Raw genomic sequence first — 27,432 nt, 5'->3', positions numbered from 1 at the left:
TAGTGCTGCTGTGTCCTTTTTGTCGAATTTTAACAGAAACTGTTGTTAACAGGGAGGAGCAGCAGCAACATGCACGTGCCAGCGTCCCTTCCCTGAAAGGAAACTCAACCTACAGCTCCCCGGCATAAAACCCACTAGGAATTCTTTATGGTACAATAGGGAGAATGTGAGTCCATCTGTCAGAAGATTGATGCTGATCTGAAAGTGGACCTTACAAAAGGACAATGGGCCTAAATGCATCAGTAAATCCAGCAAGGAATGACCGGAAAGAAATGAATGGAGGGTTGTGGAATGAACAAGTCAAAGTCCTGTCAAGATGCTCTGGGGGGATTTCCAACAGACTGTGCGCACAAGACACCCCTCAAACATCACACAGCTGAAAGAATTCTGCAGAGAGGAATTTCAAGAAATTTCTCCCAGTCAATGTCAGAAACGGCTAGACGGGGACCCCCAATTTGATATCAGCTAAAGTATCAGAGTCAAGGGGGTGCTTACTGTTTCCACAGACTTAATTGGCATATCCCTACATTTTTCTGTTGAGTATACTTTTGCTCTCTGGTGGGCTGGCCCAGGGTTTGTTTCCTGCCTTGCGCCCTATGTTGGCTGGGACTGGCTCCGGCGGACCCCCATGACCCTGTAGTTAGGATATAGCGGGTTGGATAATGGATGGATGGATGGATATACTATTGCTAAGTTACATTTTCAGTTTTGTACATCACCTAACAATACTGTTTAAACTATGAGCAAATCTTGTTATGTCCATGGAATAAAAATTTTGAATGTAGTGAGCTTTGACGTCAATGTTCTGAACCGCAAACAGATTCTTTCTTTACTTATTCACTGACCACTATGTGCCACAAGCATACAACACACACAACTCACACACACCAATGCATGCAAATCAGTGGGGCCTTAAGGTCTAAAGAGCCACTAACAGACAGAAGAGACACAAGCACAGGGGACAAACAGCCATGCAGAAAGGGCAGTCTAAGGGTCCGACTCGAGCTCACCTGCCACTTTGTTGCTGATGACTTCTTCCAGCTCCTCCTCTTGCTGCAGTGCTTCTGGCGAAACCTGGGGGGCGCCAGGGAAGCCAATCAGAAGGACGCTGATGTTGTCCCGGCTGCCCTGTAGGTTTGGTAAAGAAGCAAATTTGTTGGTGGGTGGCATGTGGGGTAACCATGTTGTCGTAACGGACCACCACATTACAAATAAAGATAACACAAAAAACCAACTGTAGGAGGACAATGGGCCTCCTGGCTGGATCAGAGGATGTACCATTAACTAGATGGGAGGCCCAAGGGGAAGAATGGATGGATTGGGTAGAAAGATAACTCTGTGCCCAGTCGATATAAAATAATGGATGGATCAGTTAATGGTGGAATTTTGAAGTGATAACATCCCCCTTGCTCTAGGTGGTAGTGGCCCTTGCATGACAAACCAATCGGGACACCTTCAAGGATGCCAGGAAAATGGAGTCTGGAAGTGCAGCCCTGTAGGGGTCCCTTGGGATCAGTAGAGGGCGCTGTCGGGGGAGGCTGGCCCGGAAGTGCTTCCTAGAGGAGACAGAATGGAACCAGAAACATTTCTGAGTCCAGCATAAAAGGAAGTCGAAAGAAAGGCAAAACTCAATGGGGGCAGAAAAGGAGGAAGAATTGTGGATTATTGAATATTCCTCGCATACTTGTGGCTTGTTGTTGGGAGAAGACTGGGGAAAAGTGCCTGGAAGGAGAATCAAAAATCCATTATAATGTGCAGTATTACTGGTTCTGTGGTTTAGGGCTCTCTGGTGCCCTCGTGTGGTCACACAAACTAGAAAAAAGCCTCACCCTTGGCAGCCCAACCTTCTGCTTTGTCATGGTAGGGTCTGAGGGTGACCTTATTCTCCCCCTCTATGCTCCTTATTTTGTATAACTGGTGAACGTGGCCCCAAGGGGACACAGTTGCTCCTCCGTAACCCTCTCTTAAACGGTGATTCAATAGGAAACAAACGCAGCTTTTCATCTCCTCCTTGCGGGGTCAGCTGCTAGCCTGCTACTCACTGCATCTCGCACGGGGCTTCGAGAATTTAAAAGACTGGTTGCCCTAGTGTCTCACTGCCTTGTCTCTCTTCCCACAGTTACCCTCTGCTCCAGTTGGGACTCCAGAGCCGCCGCACCCCTTTGAGGAGGAACATTTTGTGTTCTTTTGATCAGGAGGTGGAGCCGAGGCAGCCGGGTTGACAGTTGTCCCTTTGTTCGGCCGGATCGCTCCTGAAAGACACTTGTGTTTGTTCCATCTGTTCTGGAATAAATTTTTGGTGTCTTGGAAAACCCTGAGTGCTCCGGTGCCACTTCGTGACCCAAGTGTGACAACCTGAACAAAATTCTTAAGCCCATTTTTCCTGCTTCCAAACTCATCACCTTCAGGAACTGACTGGTCCCAATTCAGTGGCATGCAAAAGTCTGGGCCCCCATGCTTAAAATGTCTCTTACTGTGAATAGTTAAGTCCTGTACAATGCAATACAATACTATTTATTTTTTGTATAGCCCAAAATCACACAAGAAGTGCCACAGTGGGCTTTAACGCGCCCTGCCTCTTGACAGCCCCCCAGCCTTGACTCTCTAAGACGATAAGGAAAAACTCCCAAAAAAATGGATGAAACCTCGGGAAAGGCAGTTCAAAGAGAGACCCCTCTCCAGGTAGGTTGGGCGTGCAGTGGGTGTCAAAAAGAAGGGGGTCAATACAATACAATACAATAAAACAGAACACAAGTAACCCTCAATACAGTAAAAAAATAAAAATGTTACAAGTATGGAGCAGAATTTAGCAGTAGATGATGATATCACATAATAGGATTTGGATTTAAGTGAGCAGAAGATGAGCTGATCGCCAAGAGGCATCAAGTTAAAGATCTGTCTTACGGTGTGCAGGCCATGTGTAGTTCATTTATTAGTTTGTGCTCCTGTTCTATGATGTTAAAAGAATCACGTATTGCACGTCCAGTTGTCACCTGGGAAAGAGATGCAGAAATATGGGTTTCCTTTCTGCGGACTGAGCGTTCGTAAAGCCAGATCACATGTTTTTATAAGATAATGGAATCTGGACCTTGAGATGAGCAAGTAGAAGTTCTCATTATCAGATTCTGTGCAAGACCTGATCATGGAACATCACCGCTTTCAAGATTTGATTGACATTTTTGGTGAGTGGCAAGAGGGACTGAACTGAAATGTTAGAAAGAAAATAAAATCCCACCGCTGCCACCACGCATTCCATTTCACTGAAAGCCACATGCGACAGCCTTCTGTTTCAGTGTCCCAGTTGAATCTGCCAAAGTTAGTTTGTTTTGTAACCCATAGAGGTGGGCACTTTATAAAACACATTATCATTCATTCATTGATACCCGATTTCACCCGGCTACTCTAAACTCTCAAAAGGCTGAGGTGACGCAGGCTCAGACGTAATCTGCTGTTTCATAAATGTTCCCTTCCATTGAAAGTGCTATTCCAGACTCCAAATTCAGCTGCAAAGGAGATCAGGCCTATTTTAAGGGGAGATTTTCAGATCATCTTCAAGGTAATCCCGACTTTAAATTCCCTGAAGTGCAAGCAAAGGTTTACAAGCGTAAAGCGAGGGCGGCTTTGCTGAAGAAGAAGTACAGTGTGAAATAACCGAAGAAGGGGAAGACAACTGAATGACACACGAGCTTCCTTGAAAGGGTCACTTGTGAAATTGGGGGTTTGTGCAGACCCTAAAACATTGAATAAAAACTTAACGTATGTCTTAAAAATCCAACTTGGTGTCAGGGAGAGCTAAAGACCACCCAAGCAAGAGGCTCTTCTAGCAGTTTGGGACACAAGCACTTAATGGGGCCCCAGACCACCGCTGGGTTCACTCATATGCACATCAACATTCAAACCATCTGCTATTAAAAATGTCGCCAGTTAGGGTGGGATTCAACAAATTGCAAAAAGGACAAACTACTTAAACAGAACTTATCACGATTTGTAATAGTTTTATCCACCTCCATGTACATTCAATTTGAGAAACAATGGCCCTGCGTTTCTTAATATACAGACTTCAGCATACCAGCTATAAAAATGACAATTTTTTAACAATTTACTTGATGTCATATACATTATATACTATTTCTTTCTTTCTTTATATATACTTTGTCACACATGCGTACCAGAGGGTCACTTTCCTGGCACCACTCCTGAATGAAAGGGGACGCTGTGGCTAACAATCTTGCTTCCTTTGTTCCTGAAAGCAGCAAAAAGCCACCCACTGAGGGCAATGGAGCCAGAGAAGCTCCGCCCCTTTGTGGTCTGGCTAGTATAAAAGGGAGACGCCCACAGAAGGTGGAGTCTCATTTGGACCTGAGAGCTCAACTGAGGGGGACGACACGTGACAAGCCCTATCAAAGAGAGCCACTAGAGGGAAACAGAGAGCTAGACGCCAACTGTTTGTTTATGGCGCCATTAAACACGTGTGTACATTTACTTTCCTTTTGTTTAAATTAAATGCAGTTTGTCTGATTGGCACCCCAAATATTTTTGGACTTGCTCGGCTTCATCACTCAATCCACTACAACAATATAAATACTGTATAAGCCAGTTTCTGTCTACCATTCTCACTGTCCTTCTGCCCAATCTGGGGTTGATTTTCCTGTTGTGGTCACGTCCAGGGAGGTTGATTACAGTCCCATGGACCTTAAACTTCTTAATAATATTTGCAGCTCTTCTCATACGAACCTTGAGCTGCTTGGAGATGGTCTGTCTCTGGAGATGCTCGTCTATCATTTATGATATCACAGAGAATTCTCTCCTTTGCTTTCTCTGATCTGTGTTCAGTGTGAGACACACAATAACACCAAACAGCAGACTGATGACGTTTCTCCATTTAAATTGACTGGATGATCGATTGTATGACTTGCAGGCATGTGTGATACAAATTCAAGAAAACAGCGAGTTTGAAAGGTTACTCAAATCCAGTTACTTAGGATCTTTTCTAGGGGTGCCAGCAAACATGAAAAGGCCATTTTAGAATACTGTTGCAGAAAATACTTAGTGAATAAAAAAAGTCTGAAGTTGTCACTATAAATGAAATCCAAGAGTGTCCTTGATTTACACCAACTGGTGGAGGATCACTAGGTGAGTAGCAAGGCTCTCCATAGCAGGTCTGCTTAGTCTTAAGAGAGCATAGATAGATAGATGGATGAAAGGCACTAATTAATAGATAGATAGATAGATAGATAGATAGATAGATAGATAGATAGATAGATAGATAGATAGATATGAAAGGCATTATATAACAGATAGATAGATAGATAGATAGATAGATAGATAGATAGATAGATAGATAGATAGATAGATAGATATGAAAGGCACTATATAACAGATAGATAGATAGATAGATAGATAGATAGATAGATAGATAGATAGATAGATAGATAGATAGATAGATAGATAGATGAAGCTCAACCCTGTACGGGCCCGTGGTCACTGCCAGGGGGCGCCCGGATGCATTGGGAGCCCTGGACCTCAGCACTTCCACCACACCCTGTGTGAGGCGGGTGGAAGCAGGATGAGGTCTCTGGAGGATGCAAAGAGGCGGCCTGAAGAAGTAAGGCATTGTGCTTGTGACCAGGACTTTGGGGACTTTTACGAACTGTGTAGCACCTTTGTAAATATGACTTTGTATAATAAATTTGTGTTGGGTGACGTCAACGTGTCCGCCTGTCTGTGTCCGGGCCGGCTACCACAATAGATAGATAGATAGATAGATAGATAGATAGATAGATAGATAGATATATAGATAGATAGATAGATAGATAGATAGATAGATAGATAGATAGATAGATATGAAAGGCACTATATAATAGATAGATAGATAGATAGATAGATAGATAGATAGATAGATAGATAGATAGATAGATAGATAGATAGATAGATAGATAGATAGATAGATAGATAGATAGATAGATAGAATGCCTAGTCATGGTTTTTCCCCTGGTTAAATGGCTGCTCTAAACTGGCCCAGCAGGATTTAAATATATCAATGAGTCCTGTGATGAAAAGCTGCACTGACCAGAGCTGGAAAGGTAACATCCCTTTGGAAACCTGAATTGGATTAAGTGGGATTGATCATATTATGTCATACATTCGTTCTTTCAAATCTGCTTATCTCAGTTCCACCACACACACACACACACACACACACACACACACACACACACACACACACACACACACACACACACACACACACATTACTTGACTCAGGCAATCTAGAGCTTAGGTGCCAAAGGAAAAGTGGACAAAGCTAATTTTTAAAATAGATTTTTCCTCCTTCCTCCACCACCTTCTATCTATCTATCTATCTATCTATCTATCTATCTATCTATCTATCTATCTATCTATCTATCTATCTATCTATCCTTTCTATATGCACACATACTTATTAACATGACCTGCAATGCTTTGTGGATGTGGGAGGGAAGCCTGAGTACCTGGAAGAAAATCCTATCTAATGTTCGTGATGTGGCATCTGTTAGAAAAACAAATGCAATGCCTATGTCTCTGTTGTATGCCATTTGGTATGGGATTCATAAAAGCAGTGTTAATGTTCCTGATGCACCATTTATTGGAATGTATTTTGCAATGCATGTAGCTGTTACTGTAGTAAATACATTACTACAAATGTTTGTGATGCACTGTCTGTTTTAATGACAAATGCAATGTATATCTCTCTACTAAATGCTATTGTGTAAGGGGGGTATGGAAGCAGTGTTAATGCTTTAGTTTATTACTAAAAGCTTTTGTGATGCGCCACCTTTTGGAAAGACAGAGACATAGCAATCGGATGGACACACAGACAGACACACAGACCTTTCCATTTTATTAAGGTGGATGTTTTGGCATTAAACCTTCTCCAAGGCTTCAGTTATTCCCCCATCAATTATGCTGTGTCTGTGTACAATAGTATTAATAAATGTTATTTAATTCTTGTTTTTGTTTTATTTTGTAAACATGGTTGCCAGTTTGGCATACTGTCTCAGAAAGCACTGAGTAAATATAAATTAAAGAAGCCCCTTTTAGCTTCTTTGGTGGCCACCTTAACAAGGTTTATAGCTTGGATAGGACAGCTAGTTCCCCAATCTGGACCCACAGTCCCATGGAGGTGGGCATAATTATTTTCTCAAGAAAAACAACTGAACGGCTGCCATTGGTCCAATTTTCTTGTCCTACCAGCCTGTTACCTGCCTGAAGCCCACCTTCAGTGTCACACGGGAGTCAGGGTCCACAGTGCTCATCGTTAATGGTCACATTGCAGGCAAAGACCTCCCCACATTGAAAAAGTCAAAGCCCCCCGTTCTTATATTTTCCTTGTAGCTGGCTAACAGTAAAGACAAATGGAGAAGCATGAAATCGATTTCCCAGAGGAGTTCATGGGAAAATCCTCCAATCATGGATGTTATAATAGCATTCTCAATGCCAGGCTGAAAAGTGCACCCCCCTCCCAATTCTTATGACCTCCCCCTGACTTGACCTCCCACCATCTCCATAACCTGCTTCCATATTTATCATTGGAACACTGAGTTGACGGGCACACATGTGAGGTTAGGGCACCCAGTGACCACGTTTGTAGCTCACCTTATAGAGACACGTGTCCACCACTTGTCCGCAGATGTCCTTCAGATCACTGGAAATCTGCAGGCGACTATGGATGAACGCACACAGCTCCTCATTGTCGACGGCGTCCCAGACTCCATCACAGGCCAGCACTAAGAACTCGTCTCCTGACGACCTCTCCACTTCGTACACCTCCGGCTCTGGGGACACCAACTGCTCGGTGGGCAGCCGCCACTCCACGTCCTTAAAGTCAAAGTCTCCCAAGGCCCGGGACACAGCTAGGGAGCCATTTACTCGTTGCAGGAACACGGTGCCCCCAGCGTTCTGGATCCTTTCCTGCTCCCGGGGATTGAAGGGTTTGTGATCTTCGGTGTAGAAACAAACATGTCCGTCACGGCATAGCACAGCCCGGGAGTCACCGCAGTTAATGAAATAGATGTGCTGGGGCGAAATCATAACTGCCACCGCCGTGGAGCCGCTGTTCTCCCACTTCTCTTGTCGGGTCAGGTCGTGCATGCAGCTGTCAATGCTGAGGAAGCCATCGCGGATCCCTTCCTTGACTTTCACGGGGTCTCCATCAGGTGTCACCTTACCTGTTGCTAAAATATGTGTCAGTAGGTGCCGGGAGCAATACTGAGCTACAGTACTTCCGGCATGCCCATCGTACACGGCAAAGAAGCACCAGTCGGCGAGTTCTCCTGGCATCTCAGTCACACACGTATGGGCATCTTCCATCTGGGCCCGCCAGCCCTGCATGCTGGCCAGAGCGTAAGATAGGCCTTCAGGCACCTGGCCTTCCTCCATTTCCTTGTTGAGCACGGGCTTGTCTAGGTAAATGCTCCTCTCTTCCTCATCCTCTCCCATAAACTCTTCACTCCCTTTGAAGAAGAAAGAGACCATCTTCTCTGTCTCCTTGACCAGCAGCCGGACAAATGAGGTCATCCGTGGCATTCGACGCTCCCAGTCCTTGGTGCTCACACTACTGCCGTTCCTCATCTTGTTAAATTTCATGCAATGAACCCGAGCAAATGGTGCTCACCATGAATGGGGCAATATAAGAAAAGATCTCTCCCTGTCTCAGACTGAACTCCTTCTGGACATTTTGTGATCTTCTTTCTGCTTCTTTAGTTTTGATCTTCTTGATTTTGCACTTGTTAAAATTACTTCACATATCCACTTTATGCTTTCTTTGCTTCTCGGATGTTCCTGAATTTCTCTTGATGTTCCTCACTCTTCTTTTCAAGTACTGCTCTGCCTGTGTTAGCAGCTCCCTGCCATTGGCTGCCTTATTTTAATACCCGGCTAATCTACAGCTTGACCCCTCCCTCCCTCCCTCCCTCTCTCTCTCTCTCTCGTTCACGACTGTGCCAAACTCTCACTAATCAGCGGCTTAATGGAGACGTCCAGAGTTCATCCCAATCGACCTTACAGGCTCATTTACTCAGGCTGGCAACTCCTCATTTCAATGGCACTGAGAATATGATGGCCCACCATCTGCAGTGGGTTTGGTGCGTATTCAGAACTTCATTAAATATTTTATTATGTTGCAGCCTTCATTTTTCAATATCCCAGATGACATTTAGGAAATTTAGGAATTTGTGCTTCTTTATTAAAATAATAAAAATTTATAATATGACACTTAAACCCTATACTATGATACTTGAAATCTGGCTCAGGTTCATCCCATTCTATTGGTCATCGCTGAGATGTTCCAACACCTTATTTGGAGTCCCCCTGTGGTCAATTCAGTTGATTGTACAGATTAGGAAAAGCACACACCTTTCTATTGGAAATCCCACCGACAGGAGAGGAACAATCCCTGGAGAGGGTTCAGGTCTATCACAGGGTGAACATGGGCCAATTTAATCTCAGCAGTGCATCTATCTTTCACATCTTTGGACTGCAGTAGGAAACCAAAGCACCTGGGTGAAGCCCACAGGAACACAAGAAGAACATAGAAACTCTAGACAGGGAGCACCCAGGATTGAATGATAGTCTCCTTGTTGCAAAGTTAGCTGCTCAACCACAGCAATCACCACTGTACCCTATTTACTGTCATGTTATGTTATTATGATACTAGCTGTGCTAAATGTCAACGACAGGTTAATATTTAAATAATTAATGTACAGGGTGGTCCAGATCTAATTATGCAGATCCAGATCATTTGAATGACTTTGATTTATGCAGGGACGATTCCAGTTTGGCACAAAGACGATTCTTCATGTCGTCAGTTCGCACACTTCTCGATGGTCCGGGATTTTTCAGGTGATTTTCTATGTAAAAAACTTAGTAAGTTATAGCATAATGACAATTGCATAATTAGATCTGGACCACCCTATAGACCTCAGCATTAATGTTTGCAGTCTGAACCATCTGTAGGAATGTATTTTGCAATGCATGTAGCTATTACTGTAGTAAACACATTACTACTACACATGTTTGTGAAGCACCATATGTTGGAATGACAAATGCAATGCATATCTCTCTACTAAATGCTATTTAGTAAGGAAGACATAGAAGCAGTGTTAATGTTAGTGATGTGCCATCTGTTGGAATGTATTTTGTAAAACATGTAGCTATTACTGTAGTAAAAAAAAATGACTACAAATGTTTGTGATGCACCATCTGTTGGAATGACAAATGCAATGCATATGTCTCTGCTAAGTGTCTTTTTGGTATGAGATTCGTAAAAGCAGTGCTAATCTTTGTGATTCACAATCTGTTAGAATGACAAATGCAATGCATATCTCTCTACTAAATGCTATTTAGTAAGGGAGGCATAGAAGCAGCGTTAATGTTTATGATGTATGTCGTGGCGAAGAAATCATCATCAGAAGGCTTTTTACCTTAAAATAAAGGCTATTAGAACTCGAGATAGACAAAGTTTTAATTAAGGCTTTATTGCAATAAATCAACCACACAGACTCAACCCATTTCGGCCGAATGAGATTGAGCCCCGATCATTACAGCCATTGAAGTTTTTATAACAATTTCTTATCATTTTGACTCATTCAATTAGCTCATTCTGCATCTGGTTTTACTGTCCATTGTTCCTCTTGGTGTCTGTTTGGCTTATTTTGATTGGTCTAAGACTGGGTGGAAGGCTTCCTCTTCACCATTTTTGGGCTTTACTATGTAATTTCCTATCTTTTTTGACCTCGCTCTAATGAGCTTGTTTGCCTGCCTCCTCTGACTCCCTTTTTCTCCTGTCTAACCAGACCTTGAGTTTCCATGGGAACCCTTATCATCTCCTTACTATTCCTATCACTGACCCCCTTATGGAATTTGTTATTTTTTTATGCTGTTTCCATTTTCTCTCACTGGCCAAGGCTTCAATTCCATGTATGGTTTTCCTCTCATCGTTTCCTCTCTTAAGCCTTCCAAACTTTTTACAATAGTGACCTGAAGTTTAAGCTTTAATTAAAAAGAAGTATTGTATGTGCTTTCATTTAATCATTGTTTGGCATGCTTGATTTGTCTTAACTTCTACACTAAAGTTAATTGCTAATATATTCTTATAATATTTTTGCTAATGCCTGCATTTACTAAGATTTTCTCTTCATGCATTAGGTCAGCGTGACCCTGCTTATAGCAAAAGTCTTTCTGCTGATTCAGCAGCCCAGCTGGTTTCAGAGGCCTCTTCTCTGTGTTATCGTTTCCTAGCCTTGAATCACAGATGTTCTCAAACTCTTATCCTGTCCAAAACTGGACTCGGTGTATCAATTAGCTGTTCCTTTCTTACTTTGGAAATTTTAATGTAAGCCTATAAAATAATGCAATATAACTGATTGTTAGTTAACTATTTGCTAGCCCTATCGTATTTGCTTTAATATTCTAATTTATGCTTAATCTAATGTTTTAGAAGCTTTTAATTACTTTTTATGGCTCTATATGTTAATTTGCTATTCTCATGCTAATAAAAATTTTTCCTTCTACATGTGCCATCTGTTAGAATGTATTTTGTAAAACATGTAGCTTTTACTGTAGTAAAAAAAATGACTACAAATGTTTGTGATGCACCATCTGTTGGAATGACAAATGCAATGCATATCTCTCTACTAAATGCTATTTAGTTAGGGAGGCATAAAAGCAGTGTTAATCTTTGTGATTCACAATCTGTTGGAATGACAAATGCAATGCATATCTCTCTACTAAATGCTATTTAGTAAGGGAGGCATAGAAGCAGTGTTAATGTTTGTGATGTGCCATCTGTTCCCCTTCCAGCAGGACAATAAATGATCCTAAACAGACTGCTAAAGTGACACTGGAAACATTGAAATGTCTTGGAATGGCCAAGTCAAAGCCCAGACCTCAATTCCATGGAGAATCTTGTGGCATGACTTGAAGATGTCTGGACACCAACACAACCAGTCGTATTTGAAGGAGTTGGAGCAGTTTGGCCTTGAGGATTGGGTGAAAATCCCAATGGTGAAATGTGCTAAGGTGCTAAGGTGAAACCTTCAACAAGAGACTTGCAGCCAAAGGAAGTGCTACAAAGCATTGACTTTCAGGGGCGTGAATACTTATGCACACTCAGGATTTCTGTGTCACAATCAAAAATATTTTGCGCCATCAAAGCGGTAGGCATGTTGTGTAAATCAGATGATACTCAGCCCCAAAAAATTCATTTGAATTCCAGGTTGTAATATGACAAAACAGGACAAAACACAGAGGGTGATGAAGACTTTCCCAATGCAGAGTCATCTTAACATCATTATAGGCCCCCCGGGAAAAGCAGTGCAGTGGGGCCCCTACCTACACAACCACTAAGCAAGTCACAACATACGGAGATTAGCATAGGGCCTCTATGCTTGTGGGGTCCCCAGGCAACTGCCCCAGCATGCCCATGCGCTATGACAGTCCTGTCCCAAGGCTCTGAATTTGTGGAAGCAGCCCTGCAAGGGACATTCGGCCATCTCTGGGTTGGCTCCCGCACACAGCCATCAATTAACCTAATCTTGGCCTCCATTTCTCTGTGCACTCAGCAGGGCTCCTGCTAATCAGTGGCTTCTCTTGTATTAGCAGATTAACGGAGACCTCCAGAGTTCAGCAGTTTTAGTTGCACAGGCTCATTCATTAAGGGCCATTTCAAAGATGAGGTAAGGGGGACTGAGTGTTTGATGCACTCTAGATTGATCCCCATTGTGATAAGTGAAAGGTCTGTCACTCTTTTGTTCATTTAGTATATTCTCACAACATTCTCAAACCAGTTTAGTCCAGTTCAGGGTTAACACAGGGCTGAAGCCTATCTCAGCAGCATCGGGCCAAAGACAGGACACTAGCCAGTCACTGGGACCGCTCAGGGATACAACTGTCAGCCCTTCTGTCTCTCTCCAGTCTGCAAGCCCCCTACCTATCTGCCAGCTTCTGTAGTATCAGCAGATTAATGGAGATTCGGCCCAACCGGTTCATTCATTAAGATTGGCAGCTGATATTTGATTCAAAGGACTTTCGCTTGAGTGTTCATTGAAACAAAATTATCTAACCCACTGTGACGGTGCGGGTCCAGCTACATGCTGCCTCTTCCTTATTTTGGGAGCCTCTTGAACCCGACAGCGTTGATGACATAACTGGATGAGCATGGCAGATGAGGACAAAACACTCCAGGAAACAGGATAGTGCAAATTGTCCAAGTGCTTTTATTAAACAATGAAAAATATCAAAGCAGTTTGTGACCAAAAGTGCCGAACTTCCAATAAAAAAAAGTGAAAAACCTGGTGATTAGAAACGAGAATAAAAACCAACAGTCGCTGGTCACACCAGCCAAGCTCAACTCCTTCCAAGTCACTCCAGCCGCAGTCCTCTCCATACTGACCCCCTGTCATGGCTGCCTGTGTCGCCATCTGCTGGACCGCTCGGGGTTGGTGGTCTTCTCGGCATCCATCTCGCTCACGCAGTCGTCCCTCACGCCACCTCGATCACTCCGCTCCCACTCAGTGGGGCGATCTGTCCATACGGCGCTGATCCTTCACTCCATCGCGGGACCACCGACAGCGCTGACTTTTCTCTCTCGCTGACTGCCTCATTCTCTCTATCTATCTCTCTCTTCTCTCTCTATTTCTCTCTCATTCTCTCTTTCTGTATCTTTCTCACTTTCTCTCTTTTTCTCTCTCTTTCTGTGTCTCTCTTTCTCTCTCATTCTCTCTCTCTTCTCTTTAATTCTCTCTCTTTCTTTTTTACTTTCTCTCTCTTTCTCTTTCTGTTTCTCTCTCTTTCTCACTCATTCTCTCTCTTTCTTTCTCTCTCTATTTCTTTTTTAATTTCTCTCTCTTTCTTTCTCTTTCTGCTTCTCTCTCTTTCCCCTTTTCTCACTTTCTCTCTCTATTTCTCTCTCATTTTCTATTTTTCTCTCTTATTCTTTCTTTCTCTCTCTCATTCCCTCTCTCTCTTTCTTTCTCACTTTCTCTCTCTCATTATCTCTCTCTTCTCTTTAATTCTCTCTCTTTCTTTTTTACTTTCTCTCTCTTTCTTTCTCTTTCTGTTTCTCTCTTATTCTCTCTTTCATTCTTTCTCTTTCTCTCTTTCTTTCTCTCTCCTCTTTCATTCTATCTCTTTCTCTCTCTCTATGCCCTTTCTCTCTCTCTCTCTCATTCTCTCTCTCTTCCTCTTTGTTTTTCTTCTTCCTTTCTTCCTTTGATGCCCTGTACTTTTGCAGTATTTCTCCGTGAGCGCAGCATCTCAATTGCGTGCCACAGGAAGCCGATGAAGTGACTGAGAAAGATGCCCCCCTCACGTGCAGGTGCCACTCGCCCGCAGACCTGCTCTACCACAAGCACTTTATACTGAAACGTCAGAACAACACGACGGCCCCAGCAGGGTTGACCTTCCAGACTCCAAACCCGTGGCACCATAACAAGCTGTTCTGCTCTCTGAAAGTCCTGCCATCCTTCCATCATGGAGGCACCCCGGCCGTCTGCCACAAATGCCAAGTGCGTTTTGGGTGGTCTTTTGGCCTTGGAATCTCGACAGATATTTTTTTTTTCTTAGGCCTAACTGGAATTCTGCATTTTTCCTGCCCACCTGGCCGACTGACCTTTTCATTGGGTTGGGATTTAGAGACGTAAATGTTGTGTTTAAGGATTCGACTTTTCTTTCTCTCATGTAAGTTGGCATCATTTATGTTAGTCAGTACTTTCTTGTCTCGTTTTAATTTTGCTTTTTTGAACATCTCGTAAAACATTTTGAATGACATCGAGTTTATGAAAATGTGCTATAAAAACAGATGTTGTCGTCCTTGTTGTTGATGTGTGTCACTTCTGTGCCCTGTCAGTTCATTTTAATGTCACCTGACGCGCCAGGATGGTGGTCCTTATTGCAGTTCTGGTTCTGTCTGAGCTGCAGTGTGACTACTTTGACAGCGGATTCAGACCCCTTCACTTTCTATGCACTTCATCATGCTGTAGATTTCATTTTTAAATAGATAGATTTGGGGCAGCACGGTGGCACAGTGGGTAGTGCTGCCGCCTCGCAGTAAGGAGACCAGAGCTCACTTCCCTGCGTGCAGTTTGCATGTTCTCCCCGTGTCTGCGTGGCTTTCCTCCCACAGTCCAAAGACATGCAGGTGAGGTGCATTGGCGGTCCTAAATTGTCCCTAATGTGTGCTTGGTGTGGGGGTGTGTGTGCCCTGTGGTGGGTTGGCACCCTGCTCAGGATTTATTCCTGTCTTGAACCCTGTGTTGGCTGGTATTGGCTCCAGCAGACCTGAGTACTGTAGGGATTGAATTATTGTACCTCACTTTTAAAACCACTAGATGGCAGCCTCGTCACGTCTGTATGTAAGCGGCCTGAGCAGAGCCGGAGGTGCCGCCTGTAAAAGTGACTCTGCGCAGCGGGCTGTTATTTCAGTGACGTCCATAATAAACGCTATTTTAACGTCACCTGGCTTAACTCCTACAGGAATTCTTCAGAAAACTACAGGGAGATTCACTCGAAAAAGGTCCCCGAATATTCCGTTGTAACTCCCGTTAGGATGAAGCAATCTGAACCAAAACAAATGAATGCTCTATACCTCGACGTTTGTTTAATCAGTTGCATCACACGCGGTGTTGGAAGAGGTTTCCTTTTTCTTCCAGACACATTTCGACTCGGCGCTCCACGTTCCTGAACGTCTTCGGGGGTAATAGCAGCAATTTCACATTGGATGTGTTCCTTCAAATCTTCCACAGTGCGATGCTTGTTCCGACAGAGTTTTCCTTGGAGCAGACCCTAAAGAAGTCAAAGAAGTCTGGTGGTGTCAGATCTGGCGAACGTGGTGGCCAAAGCCCCTGTTGCCGAAGAAGGACTCAATTTCTGCCATGCTCCTTGCCGATGTGTGACACGTTGCTTCATCTAACCTTCTGTTAACTCGTGATCATCCTGTTCATTCTGACATCACTTAATCGGTTCGCACCATGAAGACGCGCCACCATCCTGAGGAGAAGTTCAGTGACTGAGTGAAGGGGTACAGGCGGGATGTTAAATGTTGTGACGGCTGTCCGGGTCTTCTCAGGCCGTTTATATGACAAGGCTGCCATCTAGTGGTTTCAATAGTGATGTACAATAATTCAATCCCTACAGTACAGTGGAGTCAGTGGGTCCTCAGACTCCTTCACTTTCTATCCATCCATCATCAAACCGGCTATATCCTAACGACAGGGTCATGGGGGTCTGCTGGAGCCAATCACAGGTCGCAAAGCAGGAAACAAACCCCAGGCGGGGTGCCAGGGCACACACCAAGCACACACAATGGACAATCAGCAAAGACTTAACCTGTTTGCTCGCAGACAACATGCAAACTCCACACAGGGAAGACCCAGGAAGCGAACCCGGGTCTCCTAACTGCGAGGCATCAGCGCTATCACTGCGCCACCGTGCCGCCCCCTTCACTTTCTATGCACTTTCGTAATGCTGCAGATTTCATTTTGAAAGGGATAGATCTGCCATTTTTGCCCATCAATGTATTATTCTCAAGAACTCATAATGACAAAATGAAAGCACATTTTTGGAAAGGTTTGCAAAACTTACCAAAAACTAAAAACTGAAATGTCTCCTTCATATACAGTGGTGTGAAAAACTATTTGCCCCCTTCCCGATTTCTTATTCTTTTGCATGTTTGTCACACAAAATGTTTCTGATCATCAAACACATTTAACCATTAGTCAAATATAACACAAGTAAACACAAAATGCAGTTTTTAAATGATGGTTTTTATTATTTAGGGAGAAAAAATCCAAACCTACATGGCCCTGTGTGAAAAGTAATTGCCCCCTTGTTCAAAAATCACCTAACTGTGGTGTATCACACCTGAGTTCAATTTCCTGATTACTGCCACACCTGTTTCAATCAAGACATCACTTCAATAGGAGCTGCCTGACACAGAGAAGTAGACCAAAAGCACCTCAAAAGCTAGACATCATACCAAGATCCAAAGAAATTCAGGAACAAATGAGAACAGAAGTATTTGAGATCTATCAGTCTGGTAAAGGTTATAAAGCCATTTCTAAAGCTTTGGGACTCCAGCGAACCCCAGTGAGAGCCATTATCCACAAATGTGTTGGTTTTCACAAAGTTTGCTGCTTCGGTGATTTTAGATCTTCTTGTCAGATGTAAAGTAGAATTACAAGCAATTCATAAATTTCAAAGGCTTTTATTGACAACTAGCTGATTACCCAGTGGCTTCGCTCACTGAATGCAAGGGAAAAAATAAAATGCAGTATATAAATTATTAAACAGTAAACCATTAACATGTAAGAAGTAAAGATACATTGAGCAGTACTGGAGTGCATTTTAAAGGTGCTATAACACAACAGGTAAGTAGCACTAACAGCAGCTTAAATGTATTTGGATCATCTCTCGGTAGCAGATTCACCGCTGTGGTACAGAAATTACATTTTCTATGCGATCCTCCAAATTTCTGCCTGACTACCTTGCACTACGTGCCTGTGATTTAAGAGAACAATTATTGAGAGAAATGTGGATGCTGCCCTGCTGTGCTTAACGGGCAGAAGGTCCAAACAATTCCCAAGTCCAATACTTCACATGAAGAGGTCGGTACATCTTCTTAGATGTAAACCCTCCATCTTCTTAAAAGAATTGATCACAGTGATCGGGTTTTAGTGACCCGAACTCACCTTAAGGGACAGTAAGTAGCCGTGCAGCGCAATTTACCAAGAGAGTCACGCTTCGATGGCGCCGATTACATTCATTCTCAAAGATTTCCACTGTCCAACTGGAGCCGACAGGGCACTCGAAGTGTCACAAACATTGCGAGAAGAGAGGACGCCGCCCGAAACTGCGAAGCTCTCGACCCGGCGGAGCAGCCCGACATTCCGCGCTTCCCAGCGTCCACTTTGTTGTCACGCCCCCTCGCCGCTGAAGGCGGTGTCATCTTCACAGCAGCTCGGTGCAGTTAAAAAGTACAAAGACGCACAGCTGTTTTCTTCATGTCTTCTACTATCAAGTACTGCCAATTAAAAAAAAAATGTGGCAGTTTCCGCGACAGTCACGTGGACGAATAAATTAAACTTCAATGTCAGGACGCGCCTGGCGGCGGACGGCTCAGCGCTGGAGTCCAGAGAGGTGGGCTGGGAGAGGGCGACGCGGGGCGCACTTCAATGGGATAGATCGGCGTGTTTGTGTTTACTTCTTTTCAATATCAGTAAAATAACTCTCACACAAATACTAACAATTCGTAAAGACGATATAAAAATGGCGTCCACAAACAAAGTGATTAGTTCCTGTATTATAATATGTTCTGTGGTCATACATAATTTCCATTTCAAACGCGAAAAGAATTTTATTTAAATATATATATAGATGACATGAAGTTTATGCACAGAGTCCATATTGGAGCATCTCTGAACACACAACACGTCAAACCTTGAAGCAGGTGGGCTACAGTAGCAGGAGACCACACCGGGTGCCACTCCTCTCAGCTAAGAATAGGCCAATGAGGTTGCAATTCACACGGGCTCACCAAAAGTGGACAATAGAAGATCGGAGAAGCAAAACGAGTCTCAATTTCTGCTGCGACATTCAGATGGTGGGGTCAGAATTTGGCATGAAAGCAGGGATCCAACCTGCCTTGTATCAACGTTTCAGGCTGGTGCTGGTGGTGTGATGGTGTGGATATTTTCTTGGCATACTTTGGGCTCCTTAGTACTAACTGAGCATCATTTAAATGTCACAGCATACCTGAGTCATGTTGCTCACCGTTTCCATCCCTTTGTCACCTCAGTGTCCCCATCTTCTGACGGCTCCTTCTAGCAGGATAATGTGCTATGTCACAAAGCTCAGATCATCTCAAACTGATTTCTGGATCATCATAATGAGTTCACTGGACTCAAATGGCCTCCACAGTCACCAGATCTCAATCCAGTAGAGCACTTTGGGATGCGGTGGGGCGGGAGATGCTCATCATGGATGTGCAGCTGATAAATCTGCAGGAACTGTGTGATGCCATCATGTCAATGTGGACCACAATCACTAAAGAACATTTCCAGCACCTGGTTGAATCATTGCCATGAAGAATTACGGTAATTCTGAGGGTAAAAGGGGGTCCAACCGGGTACTAGCAAGGTGTACCTAATAATGTGGCCGGTGAGTGTGTATTGACATATGAAGTTGGATTCTGACAGACGACACACAGAGCCTGGCTGTTTACTGAGATTTAGACTTCTACTTTATCCAACTCTTTAAAGATGATGTCTGATATTATGTGGAGTTGTTGCCTTCTTGTTGTTCCGGGTTCAATTGGAGAATTCTTCTTGTGCTGGAGTGCATGCGTTCTCATTGACATGTGATCTCTCATCTGTGGTGGGCAGTGTTCTAATCGGTTAGGCCCACCTGCTACTTCATGGAGAAAGGCATCTGTCTTTCTGGCCCAGAACTTAAGTTGCTGAAGGTCCCTTCTTGAAGTAATGGCCTGCAGCCTGGGCTCAGTGCTTAGCTTGGCAGACAGGATCTCAGCTCTCGGGCTTACCTGTACAAAGAAAAGAGTTTGATGGCTTCGGCTCAGCAAGGAAGAGCGGCTCATAGCTTTTAGAGTTCAGAGAGGAGGTTTGAGAGGATCTCGGTCATTTTGGAGAGTCGCCCACCCTGAGAGAATCCCTGAACCTCTCTCAACTTGCCATTCTCAGCCTCTTTGTAAGATAGATAGATAGATAGATGTGAAAGGCACTACATAACAGATAGATAGATAGGTAGATGGATAGATATGAAAGGCACTATATAACAGATAGATATATATAATAGACAGATAGATGTGAAAGGCACTATATAACAGATAGATAGATAGATAGATAGATAGATAGATAGATAGATAGATAGATAGATAGATAGATAGATAGATATGAAAGGCACTATATAACAGATAGATATATATAATAGATAGACAGATAGATGTGAAAGGTACTATATAACAGATAGATAGATAGATAGATAGATATGAAAGGCACTATATAACAGATAGATAGATAGATAGATAGATAGATAGATAGATAGATATGAAAGGCACTGTATAACAGATAGATATATATAATAGATAGACAGATGTGAAAGGCACTATATAACAGATAGATAGATAGATAGATAGATAGATAGATAGATAGATAGATAGATAGATATGAAAGGATAGATAGATAGATAGATAGATAGATAGATAGATAGATAGATAGATAGATAGATAGATATGAAAGGCACTATATAATTGATTGGACTAAAGTCAATTCCAGTGTAAAAATGAGTGTCTTCCGATTGGCGAGTTCTTCTCTCCATCCTCGTTGCTCCTGCTGGCTCTGAGTGGTCTACAGAGAGGCCCCTGCTCTCAGATGTCAGCTCCACATTTCATTCCCAACTTGACGTCCTGGCAGATCCTGGCATGAAGAGCTCAGCTACTTTCTTTGGAATGCAAGGGTGGGTTTTGTGTGGTTGGATGCCTGGGTCTCTTCTCTCTTCACAGGCCAGGGGCCTCATGTATTAACGGTGCGTACGCACAGAAATGTTGCGTAAGAACTTTTCCACGTTCAAATCGCGATGTATAAAACCTACACTTGGCGTAAAGCTACGCACTTTTCCACGGTACCTCATGCCTTGTCGTACGCAAGTTCTCCGCTCAGTTTTGCAGACTGGCGACACCCAGCGTCAAAGCAATGGCAATGTTCTTGTGTGATTACTCATTATTTTCATGACGCGGCTTTATAAATACACTGAAACTAACCGCATATTGTTTATTAGTGTAATGCATCTGATTGTAATTAACTTGTAACAATATAATGGTCCAGGGAACAGCCATAGTATTCCAAATACCAGAACTGCTTTAGCGTTGTTACTCTCACTTCTTCTTCTTCTTCTTCTTCTTTCAGCTGCTCCCGTTAGGAGTTGCCACAGCGGATCATCTTTTTCCATATTACTCTCACTGCACCACTCAGAGTATTTATATCACTGTATCTGAGTGTGAATCACAGCAGCAGCTGATCAGAAAGAGAATTATCAGTATACAGCTTTAAGCACACGCTGTCTCAGCCACGGCAAAACGTTTCAAAGCCTTTCCTGTACGGACCTCGCGGTTCAGAAACAGCTTCATCCCAAGAACTTTAAACGCACTCAATCAATTGCTCCTTGTAGAACTGTTAGTACTTATAAGTACAATCACCTCACTGTAAACTTGTACTACAGTTATAATATTACACAACCTGAGCCACTTTATAAAGTGCGTATTTACATATGATGACAATATCATTTATAAGGTGAAATTCAGCAAAATATGTTTGTTAAATTATACACATAAAACTTTAACTTCATTTAAATAATCTATATTCTTCACTGGGAGTGTCGTTAGGATAGAATAATTAAACATGTACTACGAAGATATTTCAATGTTCTTTAAACGTTTTGAAGAATCGGTGCTAAGCTTACAGATGGCTTAACGTCTATTACAGAGCTGATTGTGTGCCAATCGGTTACTTGGGGAAAGAAAAGCAAGGACTGCAGGGGCGGTCACGCCAATATATATTGAATATAAAACAGAAAGAGAAAATAACAACACAGCTAAAAACGCAGCGACAAATTTCGGCAAAAGTTAAACGCTTGTGTCGTGAGCACGAGGTGGCTATGCAGTGTTTGTAACGGACGTGGCCATCCATCGTGCATAAGATACCATATTGACATGGGCGGGCGAAGGAGCCACTGATTCTTTCTCTGACTAGAGCCGCCCACGAGTACTGCTGCAATAAATTATTTCATCGAAGGTCGCACACAAACACTGCGCCGTGAAACTCATGTTTAATAATGTGCTTTAACTCCTATCATCATGAAAATGACATCACGTATACATCTCAGTATTTTAGTTATTCAGAGAGCTGTAATATCATGAATGTAATGGACTCTGTGTCCAGTTGGAGGAAGAGAGCCGGTTTAAGAAGCAAGTAGTGATTCACACACATAGAGCACATAGAAGATCAAATACAAAACAAAGCATTTAACGTGCTACTTTAATTACGATGTGATTTGAGAAACTGGTTAATTAAACGATTTTAAGATGAAGTTTATAATGTTCTACTAAATGACAAAATAAACTACGTGATTAAAGTGGAAATGTCGAGATTGAAGTTGACATTTTGTGCTTTTTCCCCTCCGTGTGCCTTTTTTCTCTGTACCCTAATAAACTTTCATATGACACTCAGACAGTGGGCTATAACTCGCCTTTTCACAGCGACTTTGATATGTGACTTCTTTTTTATTTCCGGCACTGTGCGATTTTGTGAATATGAGCTTTCAAGTTTCTCCAACACACTATGTCACTCGATCAACTTCCTTTTGTTGATTATTCCACGGTTTATTTGAACAAATAGTTTGTTTTTCCTTTGCCTCCACTTGGTATTCGCTGAAATTCTTATATTTTCCCCGTGCTTTTCCCATTGTCTTTTCACAGAAGGCTGCGCTTAAGGGTGATTTATATTGATTTGCATATTCAAAGAGGCGTAATTCTGGGAGGATTTGGGGCATTACATAAAGCGCGTGCACGAGCGTTAGTTTTCACGCTGGTCGGGATTTATGTAGCGGAAGAACGTGGAAGTTGGAGTACGCACAGATTCCTGCATCTGGATTTTTCTGTGCGTAAGCACATTTCAGCTTTTGTGCTTACGCCATGTTATAGTGCGAGTTCTACGCACAGCGTTATACATGAGGCCCCTGGTGTGCCACTAAGGTCTGGCAGAGTGGACAATGCCTACTTTGCCCTGTAATGTCATAATCAGGCCTCCAGGATTTTCCATTTCCGACAAGTAAATGTACCGCACAATAAAGTGGTCAGATAGTGAAGAGGGTCTTTACGGCCTCCATTGCAGACCACCACAGATGTTCCAGTTGTTGTTCTGTGTATGTTGTGACCACTAGGCAGTGCTGCAGCACCCCAAAGCCCAGTCACAACCTCACAGTAAAAACAAAAGGTTTATTAACAAAAATCTTGTGCACATGATGGCACCCAAAGTGGCATCAACCAAACACAATTCTTCTCTCTGCTCCTCACCTCCCAGGTAAGCTTTGTCCATCCTCCATACATGGCTGCAAATTGTCTGGATGAGGACGAGTGGCTTCTTTTAAGTTGGTCCCAGGGGTACATCCGGTGCCAGGTCATGGCCTGATGGAAATTCTTCTGGATCAAACTGAAGTCCTATAAAGTAGGAATGCTGGCTCCCTGCAGAAACTTCTGGCAGCACCAACTGTGACCACCAGGGGGGCACCCTACACAACAGACCCTGGCACAAATCCAACATACACAAGATTTTTTTTAAAGTGTGGGAAACGCTTTCCTTTCTTTTTCACCCGCTTGCAGCCGAGTATAAAGCACAAGTGCAGTTAATAAGCACAGACCGTCTTCCCTCTCCTCAGTCTCTTCCACCTCCACTCCTCCTCAGTCTCATGTCGACCTCTCCCTCCCACCTCTGGCTCCCTGAATGGAGTGAGGTGGCTCCCTTTAATGAGCACCCAGAAGAGCTCCAGGTGTCCCGTGATCTTCTTCCAGCAGCACTTCCGGGTGTGGCGGCAGTCCTGCCATGAAGGGCTCGATTGTTCTCCATGAGCCCCCTGGCAGTAGCCATGGGCCCCACCAGGGCTGAGCTTTGCAAGCTCCAAACCTGTGGCATTGTCCTAAGCCAGGGGGTCTGCCCTCTGCAGTTTCGGTGGAGGTAATGCCCTGTGCCAGCTCTCTCCCCCAAGGGTCCTTCCCTTCTGCAAGCATCCTGGCTGGGTAGAAGCCCCCCGGCTGTCTGTTAAACCACAGAACCTGACAAGGCTATCCTATAGGACTACAATACCTAGCATGCCTTGCATGAATAGCGTCACCCATGGAGGATGCAACCTAGTGTACTGGGCGAGCATGTAGTCCTGCCCACCCAGTCCTTGCATCAGCCTGACCTCCTGGCCTGGTAAGGAACCCGAGCCTGGTCCAGCAGGGATGCTTACCCATGTGTGCCATCCATCCATCACAAACTTCACTTATGCAGTGAGTGAAAATCAAAACACTTCATATGTGGTTGCAATAAAATGAAAAGGTGAGGTTTGTGATCAGCAGGCTGCATTCATAAAGATGCTCCCAAAAATATTCACCAAGTACAATTTTCCATTTTCCAGAGTTATCAATTCCCAACTGACCCTCTTATCTGAGTGAACTGGCACTCCACTGCAGGATTGGCTCCTGCCTTTCACCCGATGCTGCCTGGACGGGCTCCACCACCATCACCTGGATGAGGCAATCATGAGGTGGTTTTGAGTCACGAATACCAATAAATAATAATAATAATAATAATAATAATAGTAATAAATAAATAGAAAGCCCCTGCAGTCCATTAATTATTTCAAAATCTTTATTTCTATTTCAGAAGAAAATGGAACATTGAGAATAGAAGAATAAAAATCAATCAACGGGTTTTGGGATGCCAAAGTGGGAAATTCCACCGATTTTGCTATTAACATAAAACAACACACTCAAAAAAGGGAGATTTTTACTTGGAGAGAACAATAAATAAATAAAATCAGGAGTGTTCTGCCCCGGTTGGCACACAGGCAATCACAGCGTTGGCCACGCTGGCATTCAGTCAGCACGAGCCCAGGCTGGAGTGGTCTCATAAATTGAACAAAAGAAAAATCAAAAGGCATTTGTCTGTCATGGTCCATTCTGAAATGATAGTGGTGTACAAAAAAATATAAAATAAATAAATATTCCAGAGCCCATACTGGCACACGAGTGCCCACCTGGCATCATGTACTGGAGACTCCAGATGGAAAACTACAAAAAGGAGCAGCAAAAGCAGAGCTTGTCCGGAGCTGTGAGGACATCGATCTCTAAGAGTCATGGGGTTGGCTCTACGCCTGCCATTAGCGGGGCGACCGTGGATGGACAGCCAAGTGGCATCTTCTTGGCACTTGGCTCTCCATTTGTAATTTCCAGAAAGAATTCTGATTGTGGAATTTTAAAAGGAGCTACAGTGGGAATGCCATTGTGATGACCTTCCACTAAATCAAAACCCAGGGACCTCTCGGGCATCACAGTATCACTGCATGGGCATGACATGTTGTGACCACAGTTGAGAGGACTGCCATGTAGGTCATCATGTAAACGTATTTTTTTATTATACACACACACAATGTCAATGGTTGTATTAACAGCAATTGTGGGCACTACAGAGAGACGGATTTGACGTTATGCTAACAGTACTTCTGTAATTCAATGCAAAGTGCACTTTAGTTTTCCACGTACACAATATGTACACACACAGCGGGATGTAAGGTATGTACACTACACACACACACACACACACACACAAACTACTGTACTGTGTACAGAATTGAACACTCCAGGCAAAGTGCACGTCTGCACTGCACATACACACAGACTGGTGCACACCACACACACTGCACTACTCAAACACACAGTGTGTGCCATACGTGTGCACATTCCGCTTACACATACGCACACCCACTAGGCACATACTGGATATACCCACTAGATGTAATCTACAAACATAACAAAATTTTAATTTCTAACACATTCAATGTAATATTTATAGCCACTATGCACACACACACACACTTGCCCAGACGATGCCCCCAAAACCCCAACCCTCCCAAAATCCCACGGCCCATTGGGTTTTTTTTTTTTTTTTGGTTGCACGTTGGTGCCACCAAGTGGTAGAAATCTGCATAGCAGATCTTTGAGCTAAAGAGCGTACAGTACGGACCCTCATTCTAACTGTTTATAGAATAAATAAAATAAAAAAAAAAAAAAGGTAAGAATTGTTACTCACTTTGTGTGCCAAACAACAACGAAGAAGAGCAGCAACTCAAGTCACTGACAAGAAGTAAATTGGATTGCTTAGCACAGTAAATAATTCAGTCTTTATGAATAATCAAACTTTCAAAACATACTAATATATATTTATATTGATATCTATATCAATAGACATATTTCTGATATAGATATAATATTCACATATACTTAGTATGGATATGTGATATGTGATATTTTATGTATATTGTACATAAGCAAACACTAATTTATACTATAATAGCATATGAATTATCCACAGCTACATTAAGAGTTTTATGTTTGTGTATATATATATATATACATACACACACACACACACACACACACACACACACACACACACACACACACACACACACACACACATACCCCATAGGCACAGGTCACGTGTATAAGACTACATATACATTTATGTTCAGATATCTCACACACATACACATAAACATACATTCTACGTCCGTAACATACATACCATGTCGTCGACTTCACAAATTAAATGCACACTATACGGTTCACACGCAGACAGAAATTGGAAAGAACCCCATTTTGCTGCAGCCATTAAAGTCACGAGGCAGAAGAGACGCCTCTTTTGCATTTTGTACAACTGAACAAGTCCCGTCGGTGAAGCCAGCTTCGAGTAGAGCAAGAAGACCCCAATTTGGCAGTTCTGACGCAGCTTTCTAAGAGAAATGTGAGCGGATTGTCGGAGAGCGATCCAAAAAGAGAAAAACAGTAATGATAATGCTAACAATAATGATAATAAAAGCAAGTGAACGCTGACAAATAACAATAATAAAAAACCTCAGAGAGTCTGCCAAGGATTGTCTGAAGAGGGCGCAGAGCCAACGCCGGGGAGGCTGGCTCCGATAATAAATAGGGAAACTGTCTCTCAAACAAGACTCGAGTCTTTCTCGCCATCGCAGAGTCCTTCTGGCCTATAAACTGAACAATACAAGTTTTACAAGTTCTTCTTCTTTCTTTGTCTCTTCCTACCAGTTTTTTTTTTTTTAAACCCGACTCTATTCCCCCCCCCTCCCCCCCATTTTTTATTGAAAAGGTCAAGGGTGCCAGTCTTCAAAGTTGTCCTTTTTGGAGGATGCCAGTTGGCCCCGGCCAGTTACATGACCGACTCTTTCTCGTGGCCTGCGACTTGGACCCCTTCTAACGTGATGGCGGTGTCCTTCTTGAGCAGAGGCAGGTCTTCTTCCTCCGGCGGAAGGGGGCTCTTTGCAGAATGGTTGGCCCCATCTAGTCGGACTTCCGTCAGTTCGGTGTCGTCACTCAGTCCTTGTCGCTCCACGAAGTTCTGCAGCAGGCCGGCCCCAAAGGCATCGCCCTCGACGTTGATCACCGTACAGGTGCGGTCCCTGAAGGAGGAGGAGAGCACAGAGTGAGGGGATTGGATGGATCAGCTCAATACTCATGATGTGGATTAAGACCACTTGATAATCGACCTTTTGCTGTATATGGTGCCTACTGTGCAGGGAGGGTGACAAGACAAACGACTGGAGCTC

General features: G+C 43.3%; 2 protein-coding genes across 2 annotated transcripts in view; both read right to left on the bottom strand.

Annotated features, from left to right (window-relative positions):
- Positions 1 to 987: 987 nt before the first annotated feature.
- ppm1na (protein phosphatase, Mg2+/Mn2+ dependent, 1Na (putative)) lies at positions 988 to 8,610 on the bottom strand. Its single transcript, XM_039770096.1, has 2 exons — positions 7,636 to 8,610; positions 988 to 1,128 (listed from the first exon to the last, which is right to left on the bottom strand). Exons 1-2 carry the CDS (start codon positions 8,608 to 8,610, stop codon positions 988 to 990), a joined length of 1,116 nt encoding a protein of 371 aa, XP_039626030.1.
- Positions 8,611 to 24,437: 15,827 nt separating this feature from the next.
- Positions 24,438 to 27,432, bottom strand: part of slc1a5 (solute carrier family 1 member 5) — a 43,071-nt gene continuing 40,076 nt past the window's right edge. Inside the window, exon 8 of the mRNA XM_039768053.1 lies at positions 24,438 to 27,285. Within this exon, the coding sequence (XP_039623987.1) occupies positions 27,036 to 27,285 (250 nt within the window). The 3' untranslated portion in view covers positions 24,438 to 27,035. The remainder of the gene's footprint in view (positions 27,286 to 27,432) is intronic.

This window comes from Polypterus senegalus, chromosome 11 (genome assembly GCF_016835505.1).
Source record: "Polypterus senegalus isolate Bchr_013 chromosome 11, ASM1683550v1, whole genome shotgun sequence".
In the NCBI taxonomy this organism is placed as follows: Eukaryota; Metazoa; Chordata; class Cladistia; order Polypteriformes; family Polypteridae; genus Polypterus; species Polypterus senegalus.
Note: the sequence above shows the minus strand (reverse complement) of the source record. Positions and strands in the feature narration are given on the sequence as shown.